At 32.7% G+C, this 24,780-nt stretch overlaps 1 protein-coding gene across 1 annotated transcript; it reads left to right on the top strand.

Annotated features, from left to right (window-relative positions):
• Positions 1-7,479: 7,479 nt before the first annotated feature.
• On the top strand, positions 7,480-24,090 carry ATMIN7 (HOPM interactor 7). The gene is made up of 33 exons (XM_020372123.3): positions 7,480-7,917; positions 8,160-8,232; positions 8,404-8,608; positions 8,719-8,840; positions 8,925-8,983; positions 10,310-10,367; positions 10,450-10,534; positions 10,630-10,833; positions 10,906-10,964; positions 11,054-11,123; positions 11,205-11,273; positions 13,098-13,220; positions 13,299-13,352; positions 13,452-13,540; positions 13,674-13,770; positions 13,880-13,978; positions 14,085-14,276; positions 14,404-14,514; positions 14,606-14,790; positions 15,345-15,968; positions 16,164-16,581; positions 17,002-17,241; positions 17,338-17,461; positions 17,546-17,694; positions 18,206-18,562; positions 18,819-18,985; positions 19,071-19,333; positions 19,620-19,792; positions 19,873-19,986; positions 20,529-20,665; positions 20,766-21,090; positions 21,834-21,929; positions 23,632-24,090. Exons 1-33 carry the CDS (start codon positions 7,806-7,808, stop codon positions 23,692-23,694), a joined length of 5,316 nt encoding a protein of 1,771 aa, XP_020227712.1. The 5' UTR covers positions 7,480-7,805; the 3' UTR covers positions 23,695-24,090.
• Positions 24,091-24,780: the final 690 nt, after the last annotated feature.

Below are 24,780 nucleotides of genomic sequence, written 5' to 3'. Positions count from 1 at the left end.
CTTGAATTTGTAATTTGTAGTTTTAAATTTAACATCATTTTGGGCAACTAATATCTTCTTAATCACATAACAATATCCTTGTCAAAGAACACATTTAAAAAAAATTCACTTGTATCCACACACCTCTATAGTGACAGTTTTAATTTAGTGTAGGCATAATTTCTACTTACTATTAATTAGTATAGGTAAAAGCTCTTAGTTACAATAATTTTTTTTTGTCTTTTTAATTCTGTTAAAAATCTCGCACTCTGTGACTCTCATGTTTATTTTCTCGTGTATGTTAATTTGGAAAGAACAAAACCTTTTGCAATCTCAAGTCACTACCATATTCGTGGCAACCAATTACCTCATTGATGTTGCCATTGGCTACTGCCTCTTGTATGATGAGCTCATTCACCACGTTGAAAACCTAACTTCTAACCTAATAACCTCTATTTGAAAAATCTCCAAAGGTGAAACCACATTCATTCTCAACCCCAACCTCCTCTCCATTCATCTTAGGTAAATCTTTTCACCCTCTCATGGAGTCATGATTTCTTGATTCCGTTTTCTCTTATCTAGAATTGTTTTTTTATGCTACTTCTCTTTTCTAAGTTCTTAATTATAGGATTATTAACTTCTCTTATCTTTAGTAAAAAGTGGTGTTACTAAAATGTGTGATTTTAATAAATTTTAACTAATAATAAAGAGTGTTAAAAGACAAAAAATTATTTAAAATTAAGTGATCAATATTCTTATTTTCATAAATAACAATACAATATTTTTATTATTTACAAAATAAAAACTTTATTATCCATATCATATATAATATTTTAACTAATTTTTCATTTTTTTTACACTTTTTTTGGTTTTTAAATTATTATGTAGTTATTTTCAATTTTTTAAAAGTCCTTTTTATTTTATATTATGTATTAATATGGTAACATTCTTTTTATGCATTATTACATTATATTTCTAGTGTAAATCGTCACGATTTTGTCCTTGAAAAGATGTCTCGGTGGATTAAGAAAAGAAGATGTTTATAAACTACTCTTAACATCAACTCCTAATCAGTGTGAAATTTTTTAGGCATATCAAAACAAGCCCCCCAATTGATGCTAAGGAACAAGAGTGGCTTAGGCTATATATCTTTCTAGCGCCAATGTTTCGACAGTAAGTCCATTGTCATCGTTATGATCACTACATCCAAGATATTGTCCATTTTAGCGCTCGTTGGGTCATCATGGTTTTATTCTTGAAAAAACGTTTTAGTGATTTAATGAGAAAGAGTGTTTATAACTATCTTTAACCTTGACTCTTAATCGATGTGAGACTTTTTAGGCATATCGGATTGGATACCCTGCCCTAAGAGTATGATTCTATAGTTAAGGCCATGGCATGAAGGTTGATGAAAAGTAAAGAGAGGACTACATGTGCTTTCTTTTATAACAGAGAAATGTCACCTCTAAAATTGGCAGTTTGTAACATTTTTCCCATCTGTATTTGTTAGGGTTATATTTTTTCTAGTCATTATTTGTGGGTTATATTTATTAAGTGGATGGTTGTATCATTATTTTTATCGGAGTATTGCATACACAACTCTATAAAAGTCAGACCATGAAACTATTTGAGAGCAAAAGATTCTTCTTTCTTTTATCATTTTATATTGTGGAGTGAGAATATTCGCTACTGTTTAAATTTCATTCTCACCTGATTACATTATGTGTGTTGGTATTTAGGAGGTCATGGGATAAACTTATTGCGGTTGTGCTTGTTGGCGTGTTTAGTGAGGTGCGTCATTGATTGCATTTCTGTATATTGCGCGGACTTGCTGATTGGTTGGTGATGTGCGTGGTTGTGGCCGGTGAAACTATCTATTATTGGATTGTAGACAAAGACTATTAGGATCATGCATGGAAGGCATCTAAATCATTCTATATTTGGTGTTTTGCTTTCTTCTTCATTCGAGAATGTTTTGTGTTCAACTTTGGTGTGCAGGAAATTAATATGGGTCTATGTATTTTTCTTCTTTAGGGTACCTCTTGTACTTTTATTAATTATATTATCTTTGCCTAGCAAAAAAAATTGTTTAATTTGAGTTTATGTTTTTATAATTTCTTTTGATTATCACTTAAAAGATTTTTTAATCAATGAAATATATGTATACTTTATAAACTTTATTTTTTCTCTTGTTCTAACGATGTAAAACTTTATTTGTATCTCAATAATCATTTTCTTAAACAAAAGACCTAATCTTCTATTCATTGAAATTTTTTGTTATTGTTATTTGTATGATTATGAGTTATTAATTGTCACCAAATTCAACCGGTAATTATAATATCACTATTAGAGTTATGTTTATAAACCCTAAATTGTGATACTAATGTTGTTTTATCAGTTATTTAGTATATTTGTACATACAACTCTATAATAATAAAATATTATTCACTTTGAATTTCCAGTCTCATAATTTTGTTATTAGTCATTATACAAAAAATTTCTTAACCAATAGAATATGTTTATGTTTTATAAATCTTATTTCTCCCTTTTTTTAATGATGTAAAATTTTATTTCTATCTCCATATTTTTTGTTCCAAGAGTTGATCGATCTTTAATTCTTATTGTCTATATATTTTTTTCTAATTGATATGAGATAAATAAGTTTCAAAGATTTCCGTGGTTTGATGGGAAAGCATAACAGTTTATATTCTCAAGTTTCATTGATGAATTTATATACTAATTTTTTCTTTACACGAACATGAATCTTTCCCCTCGACAAAATAGTGGTAATAAAAATTAACTTGTCTAACGATTCGGAATTGAAATTTAAAATAATATGCTATTTTATAAAACTTGTGATTAATATATATATATATATGTCAATTTTTATTGTTAAATTTATGATGGTTATAACTCATTGGTGATGTGTGAAGCCCGTAAATAAGCCATCTCACTAAAAAATAATTTATATTTTATCATTATTTGATTGAATAGAACATGAACATGTTAATTGATATCTTTTTTATACTCAATGTAAATCTATCCGTTTAGTGGCTTATCGATATAGATAGATACAATATTCAACAAGACTTTTGTGAAGTAAAAAAGAAAAATAAAAACTACCTCCAATTCATGCCTCCAAAGGTCGATACTAAATCATAAAAAAAAACACAATGGATTATAATCTTGATATCATTCTTCGAAGTATTTTTACGGCTTCTTCTATGTCTTTTAGTATCGTTTATTTTATCAATAAAAAAATTAAAAATTATGTATTAATTAGATTCAGATTTGGAAAAAATTAAATTTTTTTTTTATTATAAAAGAGTTTGTGGTATTTAATTCAGATTTTAAAGGATGCATTTTTATTCTTTCCCTTGTTTCATATTCTATTTGATTCTTACTAATATGTAATGATATGTATTTACTTTTCATTTTTTTTAAGAGTGGTATTGTCCTAGCAAAAGGTATCGTAGTTACTAAACAAAATTTGATTTTCTTTTTCAGTGGTTATTTTCATCAAATGTGTTTCTTCTATTTACAGCTCTAACTAATTTATGCTTAGCTTTGCACAATGTTTTTGGAGTGGGAGCTTCATGAACTGGGGCACCCCTTTTGCACAAACATTTTGTCTTGATCATGTTTGAAATCGGATATTTATTTATATTCAACTAATGATGTCGAGGTGTTATTATTTTCTTTTGCTATTTTTTTTTACATATTCATATAAATTATTTAAAAATATATCTTATTTTTAATAACAAGGTTTTAAATTTTTTTGGTACCGTATAAGATTTTTAATTTAATAAATAATGTTTTATGTACGTAACGTATTAAAGTGTATAGTATAACCCTATAAATACAGAAAACAAGGCTTGGTCATAAACACTTGTTTCTAGTTTCGCTCGTAATGTTTAATTTGGTTCTCTCTTCTTTCCCTGATTTGTGTGTTGCTTCCATCTTTTTTGCAGTTAGGGTTTCTGCTCATAATTGAATTGTTATATAATCTTATATGCTTTTAGTGAGGACATGCGCATGCAATCTTGATGTTAATGATGTTCTCTTTTGACAGCAGACAATTCAATTCTGTATTGTATTGTAATTGTCCATATCATCACTCATCAGCCGAGCTATACCTATTCGCCATCTATGATTCTTTCGTCCTCATGCTACCAATTTTATCAGTCTTTGCATCAATTCTTGAACTCTGTGACATATATTAATATTGCCATCAATTCTTTCACCCGAGGTAGGATGTTGCTATTGAAGAAAAGATTCATTCTTGATACAATATGGTAGCGAGTGAATGCTTGCTCAAAGTCAGAGATAAGTCCAATATACAATTCCCATTTTTCTTTGGATAAAATTTTCTTTTTCATGTTATGGCTAAGTGTTCTCACTAACTAGATTGATAAAACTTGCAAATCTTTCTTCCTTTTTTGGCTCTTCAGACAGAAGTCACCAAGTTTTTTTTTACTGAAAATCAAACATTTGATCAGAAAGAGAAGTTTTGAGGTCATGAGTTGCTTGTCAGTTTCTTTTACCCGATCTTGGATTATATATCTCAGTGTAACCGTTTATCTTTGAATTGATAAACTGTTGTTACATACCCTTCTTTCTCTTTATATAGGTTAATGCAACTATAGTGGTACATTGTAATTTCTACAGTCTAATTGTCTGGATGGAAATATTAAGATATCTGGCGAAGCTAAAACTTATGTGCAAGATTGCAAAAGTGTGGTTTTTTTGTCCATTTGGCGTGGAGATGATCTCTTTCAATCTAATGGAATGTCAGAGGCCTCAAGATCGTTTCAATAGAACAAGAGAGTTCACTTCTTTGCTGCATTGTTAACTTAGAGGTTACTACTAATTTTATCTTCCTAATGTATTTAGTGGCATGCAGGTTTTCTTGAAGCATTCTTGGACGAAATTACCGTGGGAGCAATGGAATTAGTAAACTGCTGAATTGGAGAAAACATTTAGATGAATTTATTGGAAATGTGGTTGTGAATTAGGATTTTCTCTTAGTTGATCAAAAGTTGAATGGCGAAAATTCCCAAGGCATTAAATCTTTGAAAGTGCTTTACTGTTCTGTGATTTTCTTCCTTGTATCTTATGTTATATTCTCATAATATTTCGAGTGCACAAGAAACATGTAGGTATAAACCGCATGGATAGGCGTTCAAGGACAAAATATGTACCACTATATAGTGGCAAAACTTGTAGTAGTATCTAAGATGAGGCTAAGGTCACTGCAAAGAAAAGTAGAAGCCAACCCAGACAAAGTTAAAGTGCAGTTAAACCAGTATACCTCAAAGATGGCTTGCCTCAAATGTAATTTTTCGAAAGATGCGCATTGCGATATGGTGCATGTGTGATTGTAGTATGCAAATTCTCTCGTTAGTGTGTTACCAAACTTGATTTCTGTTGGTTTGTTTTCGCAACCTTTGTACAATATTGTTAGTTAATATATCCAAACTTGTTCTGTTTGTACAGTTCTATTTGAAGCCTCTCTTTTCGTGAGGAAGCATAACACCACTAACTAGTCTCTTTAAAAAGTGATTTACTGCAAAATTATATATTTTGTAGGTAATCGAAAAAAATGGTTAACAAAACTTTCTTTGACTTGGCATTTATTGTTAAAGATACTACAATGGTTACTTATAAGTGATTTTGCTTAAATTGAATTCAAATCTTGAAGTTATGTTTCTGGGGTTCATATGGATGAAAAAAAATGATTAAAAGATAAGTTTTACTAAAAATTGTCAATCAAGTATTTCAGTAAATACTTAGTATTTATAACAGTGATAAATTTTTTTAAATTGTTTAATTATAGTTTTTGTTTTTTTATCAAATATGTTTCTAAGCGTATTGATTAAACCTGTATATTACTTGTTTGGACTTATTTTATAATATAAATACTTGTGTAAATGTTTAAAAAAAATATAAAAATACTTCATGATTTATTTCTAAACTTTTTAAACTTATTTTAATAAATTAATTTTTGTAATGACTCATCTTGTATAAAAATAGTTTTTATCTAATTTTTCCTATTATAAAAACAATTTATATAAATAAACACTTAAACTGACAATACTCTGTCTAAAACCATAGTGCTAGAAAATTTGTGATTAGTGTGTTAATATTTTGTGATATTTTTTATAACTATTTTATTATCGAAACATATTTCCACACAACACTTTCTAATAAAAAATAGTAATAAAATAGCGCCTATTAAAATTTTAAGACTGATTCACAAGTAAGGTAAAATATTCACGTCTCGTGTTAATAAATATATCACATATAAGGTTCATCACACAAAAGTATCTTGTATCTCATAGTTCTTGAAAATCTCAATTACAATGTCTCATAATTTATCATCTATTTAATGATATCATTCTCATATCTTTTTCCCTAATTACACAACTATAACTCTCTCTTACTTTTTTTTTTTGGATTATTAAGACAAATATTATAGATATTTTCATAACGCATACTCACGTTTGTCAATCTTTGTTATGACGTTTAGTGTAACATTGTTTATATCCCTTGTTTATATCTGGGGAAGAGGTTATAAGACTTTATGGTTCACTCACGTTCATGTGGCACCTTCCATGTTTAGTGTTGAGGGATTAGGGACCCCTATGATATTGTTGTGCCTAGTGTGACCACAATCATACCTAATAGAAGACGCTAAAAAAATCTACATCAAGTGGTGTCTAACAAAACATCTCCTACCTAATGTCTTGCACCAAGCACAACTCTTCCCACACTTAGTGTTGAGATATGCACTTGTCATGCTTAATGCTTTAAACACGGAGGAATCAAATTACTCTATTATAACTTTTATCAAATATTACATTGATCAATAAGTTTCAATTGGATGATTATTTTTCTCAAAACTCACTACTAGATTGAAAGTTTCTTTTACTTATATTATATGTACAAAAATTTATATCAATCCAAAATTATTTGATATTTCATATATATACATATATAGAGAGAGAAAGAAAGAAAGAGAGAAATATGTGATACAGGAACATTGTAAAATAGTTTTACACTATCATCTAGTCATAAAATATGTGATACAAATTAATGATTTTTATAATAAATAAATAAAAAAGTCATATATTAATAATGATATCTAATTAATTGACATTGTATAACTACTTTTGCACTGTCCGTGCATGATTATTAAACTCATCTTTAAGAAGTAAACATCGAAACAAGTAACACATCCTTATTTTTGTATATTGGGCTCTCACTATGAGTTCAATGACATCAATGTATGTTCTATAGAAAGCCCCAAACACAGGTCCAGAATGAAGCTGATCAGCCCAATGGGCCAACATAATAAATTCATCTAACTTCCGTAAAAGATAATGCCCATAATCGGGATTACACTATTGACCAAAAAAAGAAAGATGAGGGGGGAAAAAACAAAAAGTGTATTGCAGAGTTGCCCCTTTGTCTTCCGAAATTTAGCTAGAAGCTCTGTTCTAAAATCTTCAAGTTGGGGAAACATTGTCATAGTTTTGTTTTGGCACTGCGTGACCAAAACAGACATAAAACACATTTAAGACACACACAGATCTACGCCCTTCTTTCTCTCCATTTCTCAGATCTCTCTCTCACTCTTCCCAGCTCCAATTCTTCGGCATCCAATTCCGTCGAGCCTAAACGATCACGTTTTCGATTTCGAATGATCTCGATTTTGCTCCGCCTGCATTCCGATTCCGAATTCTACTCCGTCCGCGATCTGTGGCGGTGCTGCTGAACACGCGTGGACGTAGAGAAATTTTGTCGTGAGAGAGTGAGAGGACAATATGGCCGGAGGTGCCGCCGGGGGTTTCGTGTCTCGAGCATTCGATTCTATGCTCAAGGAGTGCTCTGGCAAGAAGTTTCCAGAGCTTCATAAAGCTATTCAGAATTACAATGGTTCCAACCCTAGATCCCTCTTTCCACTGCTTCATTCTCTATCTCACGCTTTTAATTCCATCTGATACGTTTTTCTTTTCGACTGTGAATTGTTATGGCATAATTATTATCTGCTTCAATGTTCGATTTGTTGCATTAATGATCTTTTAGTTAGTTTAGTTATGATACTACTTACTGGTAAATAAATGGTAATGTCATTGATTATTTAGTTATATTTTGTGTGTGCTCTGTAATCGTTACAGATATCACGAAAGAGGCCAGCCAGAGAAAGCAGACTGAGCCAAATCAAACTGCACAGTCAGCTGAATCCGGAAGGTATGATGATTTAGATTAAGCATTGATACGTTTTGAATTTTTGTATAAATTTGGTTGTTGCAAATGGAAAATGAATAGCAGTCCTTATTTGGTGGAAGTGGGATTGAACACTCTGTTAATGGACCTGGATTCTTTTGATTTTGACGTTCGAATTATATTGGTTTTCACTAGTGCGAATGTAACTGAAGATGGAGCGGAAACTAGGACAGAAGCAGATCAGTCACAGAAGGCTGAGAGTGGAAATATAAATGCTGTCTTGGGTAGTGCTGGGAGTACACTTGAAGGAGCTGATGCAGTATTTGTTTTAAATCCTCTTCGTCTTGCTTTTGAGACTAAGAACTTGAAAATCCTTGAATCTGCTTTGGATTGTCTTCATGTACGTGCACGCTTTCTGTACTCTGTTCAATAAGCTGTTCAACCAGTCCTATTTGCACTTGTTCATGCTCAAAATTGGTTACTTATTCTGCCTAATTATTGCTAATACAGAAACTTATTGCGTATGACCATTTGGAGGGAGATCCTGGGTTAGAGGGTGGTAAAAATGTCCCATTGTTTACAGACATTCTAAACATGGTATGCAGCTGTGTTGACAATTCATCTCCTGACAGGTATGCAAATCACTATGCGAATTTAATGGTTACTGGATATATATTTCTTGTTATACCTATTCATTTTTAAGAATCAACATGCAGTACTATTCTCCAAGTGCTGAAGGTACTTCTTACTGCTGTGGCTTCTACAAAATTCAGAGGTATTTTTATTGTAATAGAAAAAAATCTGTTGTTTTGTTATGTATGTATTCTGATAACATGTGTCACATACATAATCATAATATAAATTTTTCTATAAAGCATTTCTCAAATTATTTTCTATGTGGTAAATCAAATAAAATAATTTACATGTAATTTAAATGATTAATGTAATGTTTATTTAAAGCTTAGAAGAAGGTTTTAGCTAAACGAGCTTAAACTTCATGGTATTTTCCTGTTAATGAGAATTTTACATTCATTTTATGACCATAGCAGAGTTAGTTGGAAAACAGTGGTAATGTACCCAATTAAAGTAAAAATGGTAAAGAGTAGGCTCAGCATAATCTCATTTTTGCATGTATTCTGTCTGAAGAGCTAATTTACGTTGGTTTGACTGCATTTTTATTCTAGGGGAAATGTTAGAGCAATTTACTCTTTTCCTTATTTTTTATGTTATAGCACTGTTTTTTCTCTGAGAAAGTCACATGGGCTTCTCTAGATTTTGGCCATTAATCTACCTTTTATTCTGTCTTGGAAGTATATCTCTCAGGGAGTCACTTCCTTTAAGACCACTGCTTTCTCTACCTTTAGATGATGTTTCTCACTTTGGGTTGGGACTTGGGAAGGACATTCAGGGAAGTGTTTCTTTTTTTAGAGGCCTTTTCCTTTCCTTTAGCATATGTTTTTGGGATATAACCAGAGGTTTGTTGTTGGAAATGAGGGTTGACAAAATTTATTATGACAACATGTTGCTTAGGCAATTAGATGGGTTGACTTGTTTGAAGAATGAGCTTGGATAATTTATAATGAGTTAGGCGCCCTTTTGCCCATTTATGTTCCTAGCTTCAGCGTTCTGCTGATTGCCTCTAGGATTATGTTTGACTTGATTCTCTTCATTTTATTGTACCTCTTTTCATCAAATTCAAGTTCTACGAGATTAGAAGTTGAGACTTGCAAGTGCTCCAATTAGGCATGACTGAAAATCACTTGATGCTAAACTGTTGAGTCAAGAAAAAAGGAAAAAAAAGTTGCATTAATAAAAAAGACAAGACCACTAATACATACTTTATTGTTTTCTTTTACACATTATAGAAACGTGTACAATTTGAGGCTTTGACCAATGGTTGTGTTCAAATCGGTTGTAGTGTACTGCATGCATTTGTTGTGCTTTTTCTGTGGTTAGAAAACCACCTTTTGCTACCAGAAGATATTTTTAGTATTCTAGGATGCTTTGGGTTGATTTTCCTTTCTTTGTTTTTAATATACTTGTATATTTCTTTCTTTCTTCTTTTTTGTGTGAATTTTGAATCCTTATTTCCATCATTCAGTACATGGCGAACCTTTACTGGGAGTTATCAGAGTATGCTACAATATTGCTCTGAATAGGTATTAATCATTTCTATTCTATCTTCAAGGGTTGTTATTGTTAATCTCTATAGTAATGAGATTCATTACTTTGGATTTGTAGCAAGAGTCCTATAAACCAAGCAACGTCAAAGGCAATGCTGACACAGATGATCAGCATCATTTTCAGGAGAATGGAAACTGATCCAGTGGGTATTCTAAAATTCCTTACTATATAGCATATTAGTTAGCATTATGACTCTTGTAGTACATTTTTTTTAGAAATGACTATCAAAATTTCCAGGTTGAAGCTTCATCTGGTTCTGGTGGGCATGCAATTTCAAAGGCAGCTTCAGCAGAGAATTTGAATACAAAATCTGATGAATCTTCAACGGGAGACTCGAACGAAAAAGAAATGAGTTTAGGTGATGCACTTAGTCAAGCCAAGGAGGCATCTCCAACATCTCTTGAGGAACTTCAAAATCTTGCTGGGGGTGCTGATATCAAGGTAAATCAATTGTATAGTTATCTATTGGACCCATAGCATGTCCTTATGACAAGATTGTGTTGTCTTGTATAGGGCTTAGAAGCAGTACTGGACAAGGCTGTGCATACTGAAGATGGTAAAAAGATAACACGGTATGAAATATGAATAGGATATTGTACTTTGTGATATCCATTGTATGTTTTACTCTGAATAGTTGCTTAACTATTAATCTTCTGTCAAGTGGGATTGATTTGGAGAGCATGGGTATAGTACAACGTGATGCTTTGTTGGTATTCCGCACTCTTTGCAAGGTTGGTTCTCTCGCTTTAACAATAGCGTTGTGGTTAATTTCTTGTGAACATTACAGATACTTCTTACTTTAAATTTGGCAGATGGGTATGAAGGAAGATAATGATGAAGTTACAACCAAGACAAGGATATTGTCTCTTGAGCTTCTTCAGGTTATACAGTGATTTCAGCTTCTATTACTTGTTAGATAATAGGTGCAGGATAGTGCATTGGAATATTATGTTACTTGTAGTCATGCAGAAGTAATTATTTGCTTTACTTTATTAATTATTGGTCACTTGCTGGAGCCTGGTACATTTTATTTTATGTGTCAGACTTGGTTTGTTTAATGATGTTACCCTTGGTTGAGGTGTAGAATAGTACATATAGCAGTTAGAAGCTGAGTGAACTACCTAAATAACTGTGCTATCTGGCAGCTTGTTAGCTTCGTAACAAAACCTAACAGTTACTCAAGCATTGTTCTAATGCACTCTAGAACTAGGAAATAAAATTTATTTTTTTGTATTTTATGCACAGCCTTATGGAAGGATGGTATCTTATTGTCTTTTTTTTTAATTTTTTAATTTTTTTTTTTATCACTCATTGAAATATCCCATCTTTCTATTTCTTCTTTTGTTAAAAAAATTGTTTTAGATACTAGTTTACATATGTAGTGTTGTAAACTTGGTGATTATGTGTAAGATAACACAGATTGAAGTGGTTTGCTAGAATCAAATGCTATCTGGGCACATATATTTAAAGAAATGCTAGCAACTCTTTCTCTAATACTCTCTCAATTATTGGTGGGTCCTACCACTAAATTAGGAAAGAGGCTTATTAAATGAGATGCAAGACTCATAGAGTTTGTGATTTTAAATAATTTTAGCCAATAATAAAGAGTCTTAGAAAGGGGGTGTAGTTAGCATTCCTCATATATTTATTACAAGAAGTGCAATTCCTTATGAATTGGGGTGGACAAGTTTGAATCACTTAATGAAACTTTTCTTACTGCAATCATTGTGTGGTAGAGACTGAAGACCTTGCAATAGAAGATAAAATAGTATTACTCAATGTTAGCAAACAAACATAAAAGTATTTCTCTCTCTCCCTGGCATAATAATCATCTCTTAAAACAAGAATACCCATTCCAGCATAACTAACTTTTGTAGTAAGCAAGTTCTCCTAGCTTCTCTCCATTTACCCCCTGTTTCTCTTGATCTCTTCTGCTATACCATATTCACCTTTGAGACCCAGAGCCCTTGATTGGTCCACTAACCAGCTGGCCTTGATTTTTCCAAATAGCCCATTTTGTCGCATCATTGGGCCCAGCATTGTGGCTACTGGTATATTTCTTTACCCACTTAATAAATCAATGCATAAATTCCCTTCTGGATTCTTTCAATAAATCCTATTATCCATTAAAGTTAAAACTAGAAATACGTGAATTAATATACATATGGAAAAAAGTATACTCTTGTTAAAGAAACTACAAGAGTTTGAAAAGGTGACTGCATGTGTAAGTAACCTAGTATTATTGAATATTTAGTAATTATTTTTAATTTTTGATGAATAAAAAATCATAACAAAGTTTTCGTGTGAATTAATCCCAGTTGGTAGCCACATAAAGATTCCTTCAAGAGAAAATACCAAATGAAAGACAGAATACAAAATGAAAGTTGAAGAATAAAAAAGTGGCCTCAATTATTCAGTTGGTCAAGGTGTTAAAAAGCTTTGAAAAAGGGAATCATCTGTACCACTACCATATGCTACTGCTATTGTATTGTTGGTTCAAGAAATGACAACTTGTTCCATATTGTTGATTAATATAGTTTTCATTTCTGCCCATTATATGGCTAGACTAAAGCATTAAGTGGGAGTAGATAGGATGAGAGAATGTTACATCCTTGTTCTTTCGCAGTTGATATTCAAGTTTTTCATTCTTTGACTGTTACTATTTTGACTGTTCAGAATCACATGTTTGTTATGTTATTTTTCAGGGTTTGTTGGAGGGAGTTAGTCATTCATTTACAAAGAACTTCCATTTTATTGATTCAGTGAAGGCGTATCTTTCATATGCATTGTTACGAGCTTCAGTTTCACAATCCCCTGTCATATTTCAGGTTTTATTGAACTGCATTATCTATCTTTGCCTACAGTAACTATATATAAATTGTGATATTGGTATTCTTTCTTGACAGTATGCAACTGGAATATTCTTGGTGCTGTTATTGCGATTCAGGGAGAGTCTCAAAGTATGCATGGCATTCTGCAGATTTTGCTGAAGCTTCTCAGCAGAGAAATAATTTTAATTTGGTGTCTCATTTGTTTTTTTACACTCTTTTGTTTTCCAGGGTGAAATAGGAATCTTCTTTCCATTGATTGTTCTTAGACCACTGGATGGTTTAGAAATTCCTGTCAACCAAAAACTTAGTGTTCTTCGGTATAATGTTCTTCCTAGTTGATTAAAAATTTGCTTGTATTATGCTTATAAACTTTTGTTAACAAATTTTTCTTGTTTTGTTGCTTGGCTTCCCTTTCCTCACTTTTAATTTGGTTTGGTGTGGGTTTTGCAGGATGTTAGAGAAAGTATGTAAAGATCCACAGATGCTTGTTGACATCTTTGTGAATTATGATTGTGATCTTGAGGCACCAAACCTGTTTGAACGAATGGTATAATCTTGCAGAGCAATTTTTTATGGCATTATAGATGGCATGTAAATTATTTATGTCCTCTTTGGTAAATATAATAATCTTTGTTACTTTCCAATTCAATGTGTAGGTCACTACTTTGTCCAAAATAGCACAAGGGACTCAAAATACTGATCCAAATTCAGTTGTTGTTTCTCAAACAACTTCAATTAAAGGCTCATCACTTCAAGTTGGTTTAGTTGCCTTTTTTTTTTTTTTTTTGAAAATCAGTAATTCATTTAATTGACATTTTTGATCATTTTGCTGATTGATCCCATTTTCTTAATCTTTCCTAGGGTCTTGTTAGTGTGCTTAAATCACTAGTTGATTGGGATCGATCACACAGGGAATTGGAAAAGTTAAAGAATAGTCAGCAAGATGGGATTTCAGCTGAAGATTCTTTTGAAATAAGATCCAGGGAAGATGTAACCAGTGATTTTGAGAAGGCCAAGGCTCATAAATCCACATTAGAGGCTGCCATTGCTGAGGTATAGATAATGTTTTCTTTAAACTTTGTTAACAGGGAAGTTGGGAAGGGAAATTTGTCTTAACCTTCTGTTGCATAAAGATGGAGCTACGGCTGGGGGCTGACTTATGGTTTTAATAATCTTTTAGTTCAACAGAAAACCAACAAAGGGGCTGGAGTATCTAATATCAAATAAGTTGGTGGAAAACACACCTGCTTCGGTTGCTCAATTTTTGAAAAACACTCCCAATTTGGATAAGGTTGTGTGACTGTTCTTCAGTATAATTTAGTTTTTGATCTACCATTTCATCCAGGTTTTGTCTGGAATATATAACTGTTGGTTGCTTTCAGGCTACAATTGGTGACTATTTAGGTCAACATGAAGAGTTTCCCCTTTCTGTGATGCATGCTTATGTAGATTCCATGAAATTTTCTGGATTGAAATTTGATACTGCAATCAGGGAGTTTCTTAAAGGGTTCCGACTTCCTGGGGAAGCTCAAAAGATAGATCGAATCATGGAAAAGTTTGCAGAGAGGTAATGGCTTTTTTGTAAATGCAAGTTGCCTTCATTTTCCCTTGCCTGAGTGGCTATGGTTGCCTGTCTGTAGAACTATGATGGGACAATTATATATATTTATTTATGCATCTATATTGGAATCTCCTTTAGTGCTAAAATTTGATAAAAAATTATGTACACAATTACTATACATCATCATTCTTGATTTTAAGACATGTATGCCAACAGGTATAGCATGTTAAACCATTGTGCATGTCAGTTATTAATTTCCTTGAACCAAGTGGGAAGAGAGGAAAACTTTGACAGTCCTAATTATTCCTATTGACATGGACTGAGAAAGGAAAACTTTGACAGTCCTAATCATTCCTAATTATTCCCATTGTGCATGTCTTGGTTGATTGTCATGTCATAATGATCAATTTCAATTGGTTCAAGTTCAACACTGTTTTATGCATATCATGTCTACTTATACTTTATATAATGTTTGCATGATATGTTGTACCTGTACCGATAATTTATCTTCTATATCTTTTGTGCTAATACCATTGTCTTTTGTGCATCTTGTCTGACAGATACTGTGCAGACAATCCAGGCCTTTTTAAAAATGCAGATACAGCTTATGTTCTAGCTTATGCTGTTATTATGTTAAATACTGATGCTCATAACCCAATGGTGTGGCCCAAGATGTCCAAGTCAGATTTTGTTCGCATGAATGCTAGGGATGATCCGGATGAATGTGCTCCTAGAGAACTACTGGAAGAGATCTATGATTCCATTGTCAAAGAGGAGATTAAAATGAAAGATGATGCATCTTTAATTGGAAAAAGCAGCAGACCGAAGCCAGAGGGTGAAGAAGGACGCCTTGTAAGTATTCTCAACCTAGCACTCCCAAAAAGGAAGTCATCCGAAGATGCCAAGATGGAAAGTGAGGCCATCATTAAGAAAACACAAGCTATATTCAGGAATAAAGGGGTGAAAAGAGGAGTTTTCTACACTGCCCAGCAGATTGAACTTGTAAGGCCCATGGTTGAAGCTGTTGGTTGGCCTTTGCTTGCTACTTTTTCTGTAACTATGGAGGAAGGTGATAATAAGCCTCGTGTTGTTCTGTTGATGGAGGGATTTAAAGCTGGCATACATATTACTTATGTTCTTGGAATGGATACCATGAGATATGCGTTTTTAACATCTCTGGTCAGGTATATGTTCCTCCTGTATTCCTGTCACCCCACATCCCTAAAACACTGTTGCTTTGATTATTACAAGTTATTTGCTCTTTCTTTATTTTGACATGCTAGGGAACTATCATATTATGTGCATGAGAATATAGGATGGCATCTAAGATATTTGGTACAGTTGACCATGTTCATTTAGTTTCTTTGTTGACTTCCCAGGTTTACTTTCTTGCATGCCCCCAAGGAGATGCGTAGTAAAAATGTAGAAGCTTTGCGGACACTGTTGGTTCTTTGTGACTCAGATATGAATGCCCTTCAGGACACATGGAATGCAGTTCTGGAATGTGTATCCCGCCTTGAATTTATAACAACAACTCCTTCAATTTCTGCCACTGTTATGCATGGATCAAACCAAATCTCCAAAGATGCTGTTGTTCAATCTCTGAGAGAATTAGCTGGGAAACCTGCTGAACAAGTTTTCATGAATAGTGTTAAACTACCTAGTGATTCAGTTGTGGAATTCTTCACTGCTCTCTGTGGTGTATCAGCTGAAGAGCTAAAACAAACACCAGCTCGTGTCTTCAGCTTGCAGAAGCTTGTTGAAATTAGTTATTACAATATGGCTCGTATACGTATGGTATATCTTTTATCAACTGACAATTGTGTACTTTTTCTTCATTATTTTGATGATTCATGTCTTATAAATTGTTTTTCTAGGGTTTTCTGCTTTATTTATTTATTTATTTTTTAACTTTTGGACTTTTATTATTGATAATTTTTTTCTTCTTCAATATATTGGCTCAAATATATTGTTTTCCTAGTTTATACATATGTAATGAGTGCACATATCTGTACATGTATCAATTTTTTTACTAACTAATGAGGAATGAATTTAAAATATGATTTTGCTCAAGCTGTCTGTTAACAATAACATCAATAAGCTTTGCTTACATTCCATTAATTGTTGAACTAATGTGTGCTTCCATCCCATGTAATAACAGTCTTTTGATGTTCCACGCTGAATGCATTTCTAAGCTCTAATTGTTATTTTTATCAGGTCTGGGCTAGAATCTGGTCTGTTCTAGCAAATCACTTTATATCAGCAGGGAGTCATCATGATGAGAAAATTGCTATGTATGCCATAGATTCTCTAAGACAACTTAGTATGAAGTATTTGGAGCGTGCTGAACTGGCCAAATTCACTTTCCAAAATGATATTCTCAAACCATTTGTTGTTCTTATGCGAAATAGTCAAAGTGAATCCAAAAGGAGGCTAATTGTCGATTGCATTGTCCAGGTATAGTGGGCATAAGTTCTGATTCTTCTTGCAGTTGAGCTTAATATCATTGGATTATATTTACTAAAGTTCAGTTGGCACTGTTATGTATTGCAGATGATAAAATCTAAGGTTGGAAGCATAAAGTCAGGGTGGCGTAGTGTATTTATGATTTTCACAGCTTCTGCAGATGATGAATTGGAATCAATTGTTGAGAGTGCATTTGAAAATGTTGAGCAAGGTAGGAATGATTTTCTTTGTCTGTGTCGTTAGTCATTGCGGTCTACCATTTCCTTTGTGTATCTAACACTCGGAAATTTTACAGTCATCTTAGAACACTTTGATCAAGTAGTGGGAGACTGTTTCATGGATTGCGTGAATTGTCTGATCAGGTTTGCCAACAATAAAAGTTCACATCGTATTAGTTTGAAGGCTATTGCACTCCTCCGGATCTGTGAGGACCGTCTTGCAGAGGTTTGTTGGGTTATCTGTAGGAAATTGCTTTTCTAAATTTGGAGATTACATGCACACACCCATTAATACTACAAAATTGGGTAGATGTTTTTATCAAAATTCACTAGGTTTGACCCACTACACTTGTCTGGGATTTATTTCTGTAGTGTGTTTTTCTGAGGGTATTGTTTGTTTTCTCAAAGTACAAAGATGACATGATGTTGGAAGCTATACTGTTTTGATATTATGTTTTCCAAATGTTTGATCTTTTCATTAGATGAGAGTATGAGACAGTTCATGGTTAAAAAAAGGATTTTCCTTTCATAATGCATTGATATCTGCCATTGTTCAAAACAGATTTTTACGGGAAAACTAAAGGGAGCATGCTAACTTTGCACCTGATTGTAATATACGTTGAAATGTACATTGTTTCATGATATGAAACTATTTATTTTTTTACTGTAAAAAATTGGTTCATTTCCTTGCGTTAATGTCCCTCTTTTAAGTGGTTTTAATTGTTTGTCTGCTTAAGGGTCTTATTCCTGGAGGTGCTTTAATGCCTATTGATGCTAATTTGGATGCAACTATGGATGTAACTGAGCATTATTGGTTCCCAATGCTGGCTGGTTTATCTGATCTGACATCAGATCAAAGGCCAGAGGTCAGAAGTTGTGCACTTGAAGTGTTGTTTGATTTACTGAATGAAAGAGGTAGCAAGTTCTCCACGTCATTTTGGGAGAGTATTTTCCATCGAGTTCTATTTCCAATTTTTGATCATGTGAGACATGCTGGAAAAGAAGGCTTTAGTTCTACTGATGATGATTGGTTCCGTGAAACAAGCATACATTCGCTTCAGCTGCTATGCAACCTTTTCAACACATTCTACAAGGTAAAGAACTAAAACAGTAATGTGCTCCATTCTTGTATTTTTAACAAGCATACATTTGAAATTTTTGCTTAATAAAAAGTTAGCAGTCATGGTCTTACAGTTTAAATTGGAACTTGCCTGTGTTGACTTCATTATTTTCTTGGATTAGATGCTTTTTTTATCTTATAAATTATGTATGAAATTTGGGGAATTCTGTTTAGCATTTATCTAACTTATTTTATATTTTAAAAAGATTACTAATGAGGATTGCTTCCAGGAGGTTTGTTTTATGTTGCCTCCGCTACTGGGTCTGTTGTTAGATTGTGCCAAAAAGACAGATCAAACGGTGGTCTCAATATCTCTTGGTGCTTTGGTGCATCTCATTGAAGTCGGTGGACACCAATTCAGCGAGAATGACTGGGACACGCTACTTAAAAGCATTAGGTGCAAAATTTTTGGTATTCTCTGAAGATCCATTTTTGTTGTTCTAATATCAACTCTTAAACATTTATTTAATCTTGATCTCCAGAGATGCTTCATACACTACGCAACCTCTAGAGCTGCTTAATGCTTTAAGTTTCGAAAATCTGAGAAATCATGGAAGCATTATTAGCGATTCTGAAGGCAACGCAGGTGACAGTGGTACCATGAGGTCTATTGACAATGAGGCAATGGGTGACCGTCAACTGGATGTCAATAGTAATGGGAAATTATCCCCATTGGCATCCTCAAATACAAATGCTGATGGAGTCGAAGATTCTGGATCACAGGCAAATGCAGATCAGTCTGAAGGTTATTTTTTAAAATTTTTTTTTTCTGGAATATTTGTTTAAGCATGCTCATGTCTTCATCCTGATACGTGAGAAGTGGTATCAATTATCAAATTGATTAGTCTCACAAAAATTAGCTTATTGAAAAAAAAATAAGAAAGGTGAAACATCTCGTTCAAAATTCAACATCTCATGTGGGGTTTTACAAACTACTATAAAAATGAAGTGTTAATTGGGCATTAATTGAAACTGAAGAAAAAATGAATTTGCTTGATGACATTGACAATTTTTTTTTTTTTTTGTTGTAGGCCTTCCATCTCCATCAGGAAGAACTCCCAAATCTGCAGATGGAGGTTTTCATCGGAGTCAAACCTTAGGTCAACGGATTATGGGGAATATGATGGACAATCTCTTCCTTCGAAATCTTACAAAATCTAAAAGCCGTGCATCTGATGCTTCTCAACCGTCTTCTCCAATTAAGGTATTGTTATCTATAGTGGCAATGTAACATTGACTTTGGGATTATCATATGAATACATCTCTTATTTTACTCCATTTTAGGTTGCTGATGCTGTAGAGCCTGATACCAAGAATGAGGAGAGTCCTTTGCTAGTAATTGTCAGGGGAAAGTGCATTACACAGTTATTGCTTCTTGGTGCAATTGATGGTATTCAGGTTTGTATTTTAATTTTTTTTCTTTGTTCAGATCTCACATTTTCAGGTTCCCCTAAATTTGTGTGAAAAAAAGGTTGGCATTTAATTAGATAGTTTATTGTCTGGTTCTACAGATTTAAAGCTGTCCAACCAGACAATAAAGTATCTAATTTAGCAGTTGGTAACCTGAAAATTTTTCAAGGTTTTCGCATTTGAAATAGATGCAAAAAATTTTGTTGACTTTGCTGCCAATTATTTGATTGCTCAGAGTCTGTATTTTGCAAGTGTCTTAGAAAAATGTAGGTGCGAGTAAGTGCCTTAAGACACTGCATATGTGAGGAAAAGAGGAAGAATGTAATTTGAAAGTTGAGACCCATTTGTTTAAATATATTTGGAAGGTGGAGGAAACACTGTAACCCATCTCCTAGCCTTGCGAGAAAATTCTTGATGGAGAGTTTGATGATCAGATAAACTATGTCTTGGTTGCAATTGGCAAAATGTCAGTAATAGAGAGGGAAAAATTCAATTTCTTTTTCCAACTTTATTTTTCTAATTATTTGCAGAAAAAATATTGGACAAAGTTAAAAGCACAACAGAAGGTTGCTATAATGGACATCTTGCTGTCTTTGTTGGAGTTTGCTGCTTCATATAATTCATCCACCAATCTTAGAACTCGTATGCACCAAATTCCTGATGAAAGGTAATACAAACTCTATCTATTTTTCTTAATTTTGTTCTGGTGGAACTTCTTTACCATTGGAATGGAGGACTTTAAGCAGCACTAAATTATTCTTGGACAGGCCACCAATAAATCTTCTTCGTCAGGAATTAACTGGTACTGGCATATATCTGGACATCCTACAAAAAGCAACTTATGGTTTTGAAACAAAAAAAGAAAAAAGTCTAGAGTCTGAAGTATTTCAAGACGAGGATTCTGCAGCAGTTAATGGCTTGAGTATTACTCAAGATTCTGATGTAGAAATTGAAAGGTTAGCTGAGGAGAAATTGGTGTCTTTTTGTGAGCTGGTGCTCAGGGAGGCATCTGAACTCCAGTCAATTACAGGAGAAACCACTAACATGGATATTCATCGTGTCTTAGAACTGCGTGCTCCCATTATTGTAAAGGTTTGAAGTTTACTCTCCATGATAGTATATGAAAGTTGATGTGTCTTCTATTCATTGTCAGTGTTGCCTGTCATACATATACTTGATCAGTGCATATTGTAAATATTGCAGCTGAATGTGTAAATAAAATTTATTAAAACAAAATTATTTGTCTGTGTAATGGTTTTTACACCACCAGTGAACCAGATTATGCCATCTGTTTAGGAACTGTTTTAAGCTCCTGTAGTTGATGAAAAGCCTTAATATTGTCATGGTGTTGCTCTTGCTTGTTTGTAGATTGCTTAAACAAATAGTGGATCACCTCTAAACTCCTAATAATATATATAGAAATAACATATTTGTAGATGATTCTGGTTTTAGAAGCATAAATTCTCAAGTCTCTAGCTGTCTATCTTGATTGGCATGTATTGCTGCCTTATAATAATGATGTTTTGCCGACAGCTGTTTTGAGGGAGTTGTCATGTCCTATATATAAAAGACTTCTTGGATGTTCTACATTCTTGGTTTTCTTCTCATTTCTCTGTTTTACTTATTATTATTCAAATGCTTTGGATACTTTATCCATCTATATTTCTTTTTCAAGTTTCTTTTTATTTAACAAAATCAATTAAAATAGGGGTACTCAGCTTGAGTTTGTATTTGCTTGCTTTTCAATCTAACTGGATGAAATTCATTGCAGCTATGCTTTATGGGTTTTTTTTTCTGTGCCAATAAACTAATATTTATTAACTGTGCTCTTTCAGGTGCTTCAAAGCATGTGTTTTATGAACAATAAGATTTTCAGAAGACACCTAAGAGAGTTATACCCTTTGCTAACAAAACTTGTTTGCTGTGACCAGGTAATTTCTTGTTTCTACAATTATTCAAGGCTGCATTTAATTTATTGTTATGCTTTTGTGTAATGTGCTGGCTGAAATTTAAGGGAAAGGATGCTCACCATATAAAATGGGAGTTATTTTCTATTCCATCAATGGCAGTATTGGGACAGGGACAATCCTAAAAGAGTTTCTAATTGATTTTCACCAGTTGATTTTTCGATGAACTTTGTGGAAAGAAAAATAATAATTATTTTGGATGGATAAGTAGTTTATTGGATTCTTCAGCTGCTTCTATATGTATGCCTTTCCTAGGTCATTATTTGGTTGTGTTCGCTATACGCTTGTCACTAAAAATAGAATAATTGAATAGGATTTCATTAAATGCTTTAAATCTCCTTACCTATGAGAACAAATATCAGAATTGGCCTGAAATATAAAGATCGATAGGTAATTGTTTGGCCCCTTAAGGGGTATGACTTTGTTTGGTCATTATTTTGTTGCAATTGCTAATAACATGGTTTAATTATAAATATGGTCCTTACACTTGACACCATTTTTCATTTTAGTTCTTACACAAGAAAACCCTATAGTTTGATCTTTATATGAAAAACCCTTACCATTTATTGAAGTAATAACAGTGTTATATTTGGTTTATACTTGATATCATTTTTTTTTTGTTTTGATCCTTGTACATATTTTTTTTATTACATTTTGGTCCCTCCATATTAACAAACATTTTACATGAAATGTCATTTTTTGTGTTAGTCCATACAAGTAAAATACTCTGACCCCGCTATAATTTATCAGTAAATGTTGGAGACCAATTTGTAGAAATTTTTGTATATAGGATCCAAAATGTAGGACCTAAAACCAAAACATTGATATAGGGACCAAAATTATAATTTAACCTAATAATTCTATGCATGTGTATATATTTTGGTATTGTGCCAACTCTTGCTTATTATTTAGGGGCAACTCTACAATACAAGTGTTTTTGGTGGCGTGGAGTCTATTTGGAAGTAAAACCATATTTGACTTAAATTAACCAAAATTGATTTTGTTAACTGTTTAGAAACTAACCTCTAGCACTTCTCATTTTAAATACAGTAAACATACATTTTTATCTTCCAGAGATACCATTGTCAATGTCATTACTCATTAGTTTTGTCCTTTAATGATAAAACCCAAAAAAATGCTCAACTTCATATCAAAATTGATATTAAGGACATTTTTGACGTTAAACTTGTTTCTTATTAAAACCAGAGGTGGCACCAATATTTTGATTTTTACGCTGTCCATTTAGTATCGTCTTGCTAACTTGCTTTTGTATTTGGGTATAATTTGTTTGTCTGGATGTTTGTCTCAACAGAGACAAGATTAGGAGATTTCAATTAGTTTTGATATTATAGTTGGCAGAATTATTGAATGGTTGAGCAGTCAGAATGTACTGTTATATAAGAAAGCTAGCAAAATAGATGAAACGGGATTTCAATATCTGATGACAACGTGGATATATCTTTTTTTCTCATCAAAGGAAATAGCTATATACTAACTGTAACTGCTAAAGACGTGTTACTAAAAGATATTCTGTCAATACCTTAAAATACTGGATTTTATTAAAGAACCTGGCTATGTGCATACTTATCTCTGAATTGCATTTTTTAAGAGAGCGAGGGTAAGAAATGCGTCGTGTGATGAACTGATAATCCTTTGTTTTGATCAGATGGATGTTCGGGGAGCTCTTGGTGATTTATTCCAAGCACAATTAAAACCTCTTTTACCGTAACTTTCTTATAATGGTGCCGTTAGGATTATCAGACATAAACTTCAGGGCATTGCCGATATCAGTTTAGCTGGCTTGGAAAGAAATATGGTAGCATTTTTTTGTATTATTAATCTTTTGATGGAAATTTTGTGCTGGTACTAACAGTTTTGTAGAAAGGCAATAGAAATGTAATTCTGTTTTCATCTGACCTCCCACTATTCGTTTGCGCTTAACTCAATTTGTTTGTGCAGTATTTGGACAATAGGTGAAGCTCTGATTGAGGTTTCGAATCAGTCTTTTGTTGTATGATAATAGATGTATACGTTGTGCTTTTCATGAGAAGGAATACCACATATTTGCTACTCATAATGTATACTACTGGGAAAAAAAAAGTAGCAGTTATCCCTCCTTCTCCGATTCACGTTCCCGTTCCTACTTTATTTTCTTTTCTTTTCTTTACTGGTTGATGAAAAGAGGGTTCGGAAGTGCAGGAACGTGAGCTGATTTTTGCCTTTGCCTTTTAATGACCGTGCCCGTGCGTATCTTATAACTATGTAAGTCGTGTAGGATTGGATCTTGTTAACCCATAGTTCTACGTGGTTTGACCCTACCTTCCACCAAAAACATAAATAAATAAATAAATAAAAAAGGCAGATGATATATTCATTGTAGGTGGGAAAGAAGTCCATTTCGCGGGCAACATTCATATTTGTCTATACATATATACATATAAAAATATTATCAAAATTTTTAATCGTTTTTTTATCTCTATTTTTATTAGGACTAATTTATCCTTTAAAACTAATATTCATTTATTTCATTTCATCTCTTTCATCTTTTATTCTTTATTTTTATTTTATATTTTAATAAAATATATAAAGACAAAATATCTTGATCCAATTAATATTTTAATAATTCTGCTTTAATTTTGATTTTGAACTATTTATAATCTTGATTTTTTTTAAAAAAATTAAGATCTTGTATTTTTAAAATTCAAGTAGTCTTTATTTTTTTTTCTTTTTTGCTTAAAATCCTGAAATTCATATTTTTTGATTAAATATTTAAATGTTTATAATGAATTTAGGATATATAATCATTTCAAAATTT

The sequence above is a fragment of the Cajanus cajan genome, chromosome 5 (genome assembly GCF_000230855.2).
Source record: "Cajanus cajan strain Asha chromosome 5, NIPB_CcT2T_4, whole genome shotgun sequence".
In the NCBI taxonomy this organism is placed as follows: domain Eukaryota; kingdom Viridiplantae; phylum Streptophyta; class Magnoliopsida; order Fabales; family Fabaceae; genus Cajanus; species Cajanus cajan.
This window is presented reverse-complemented; position numbering and strand designations above follow the sequence as displayed.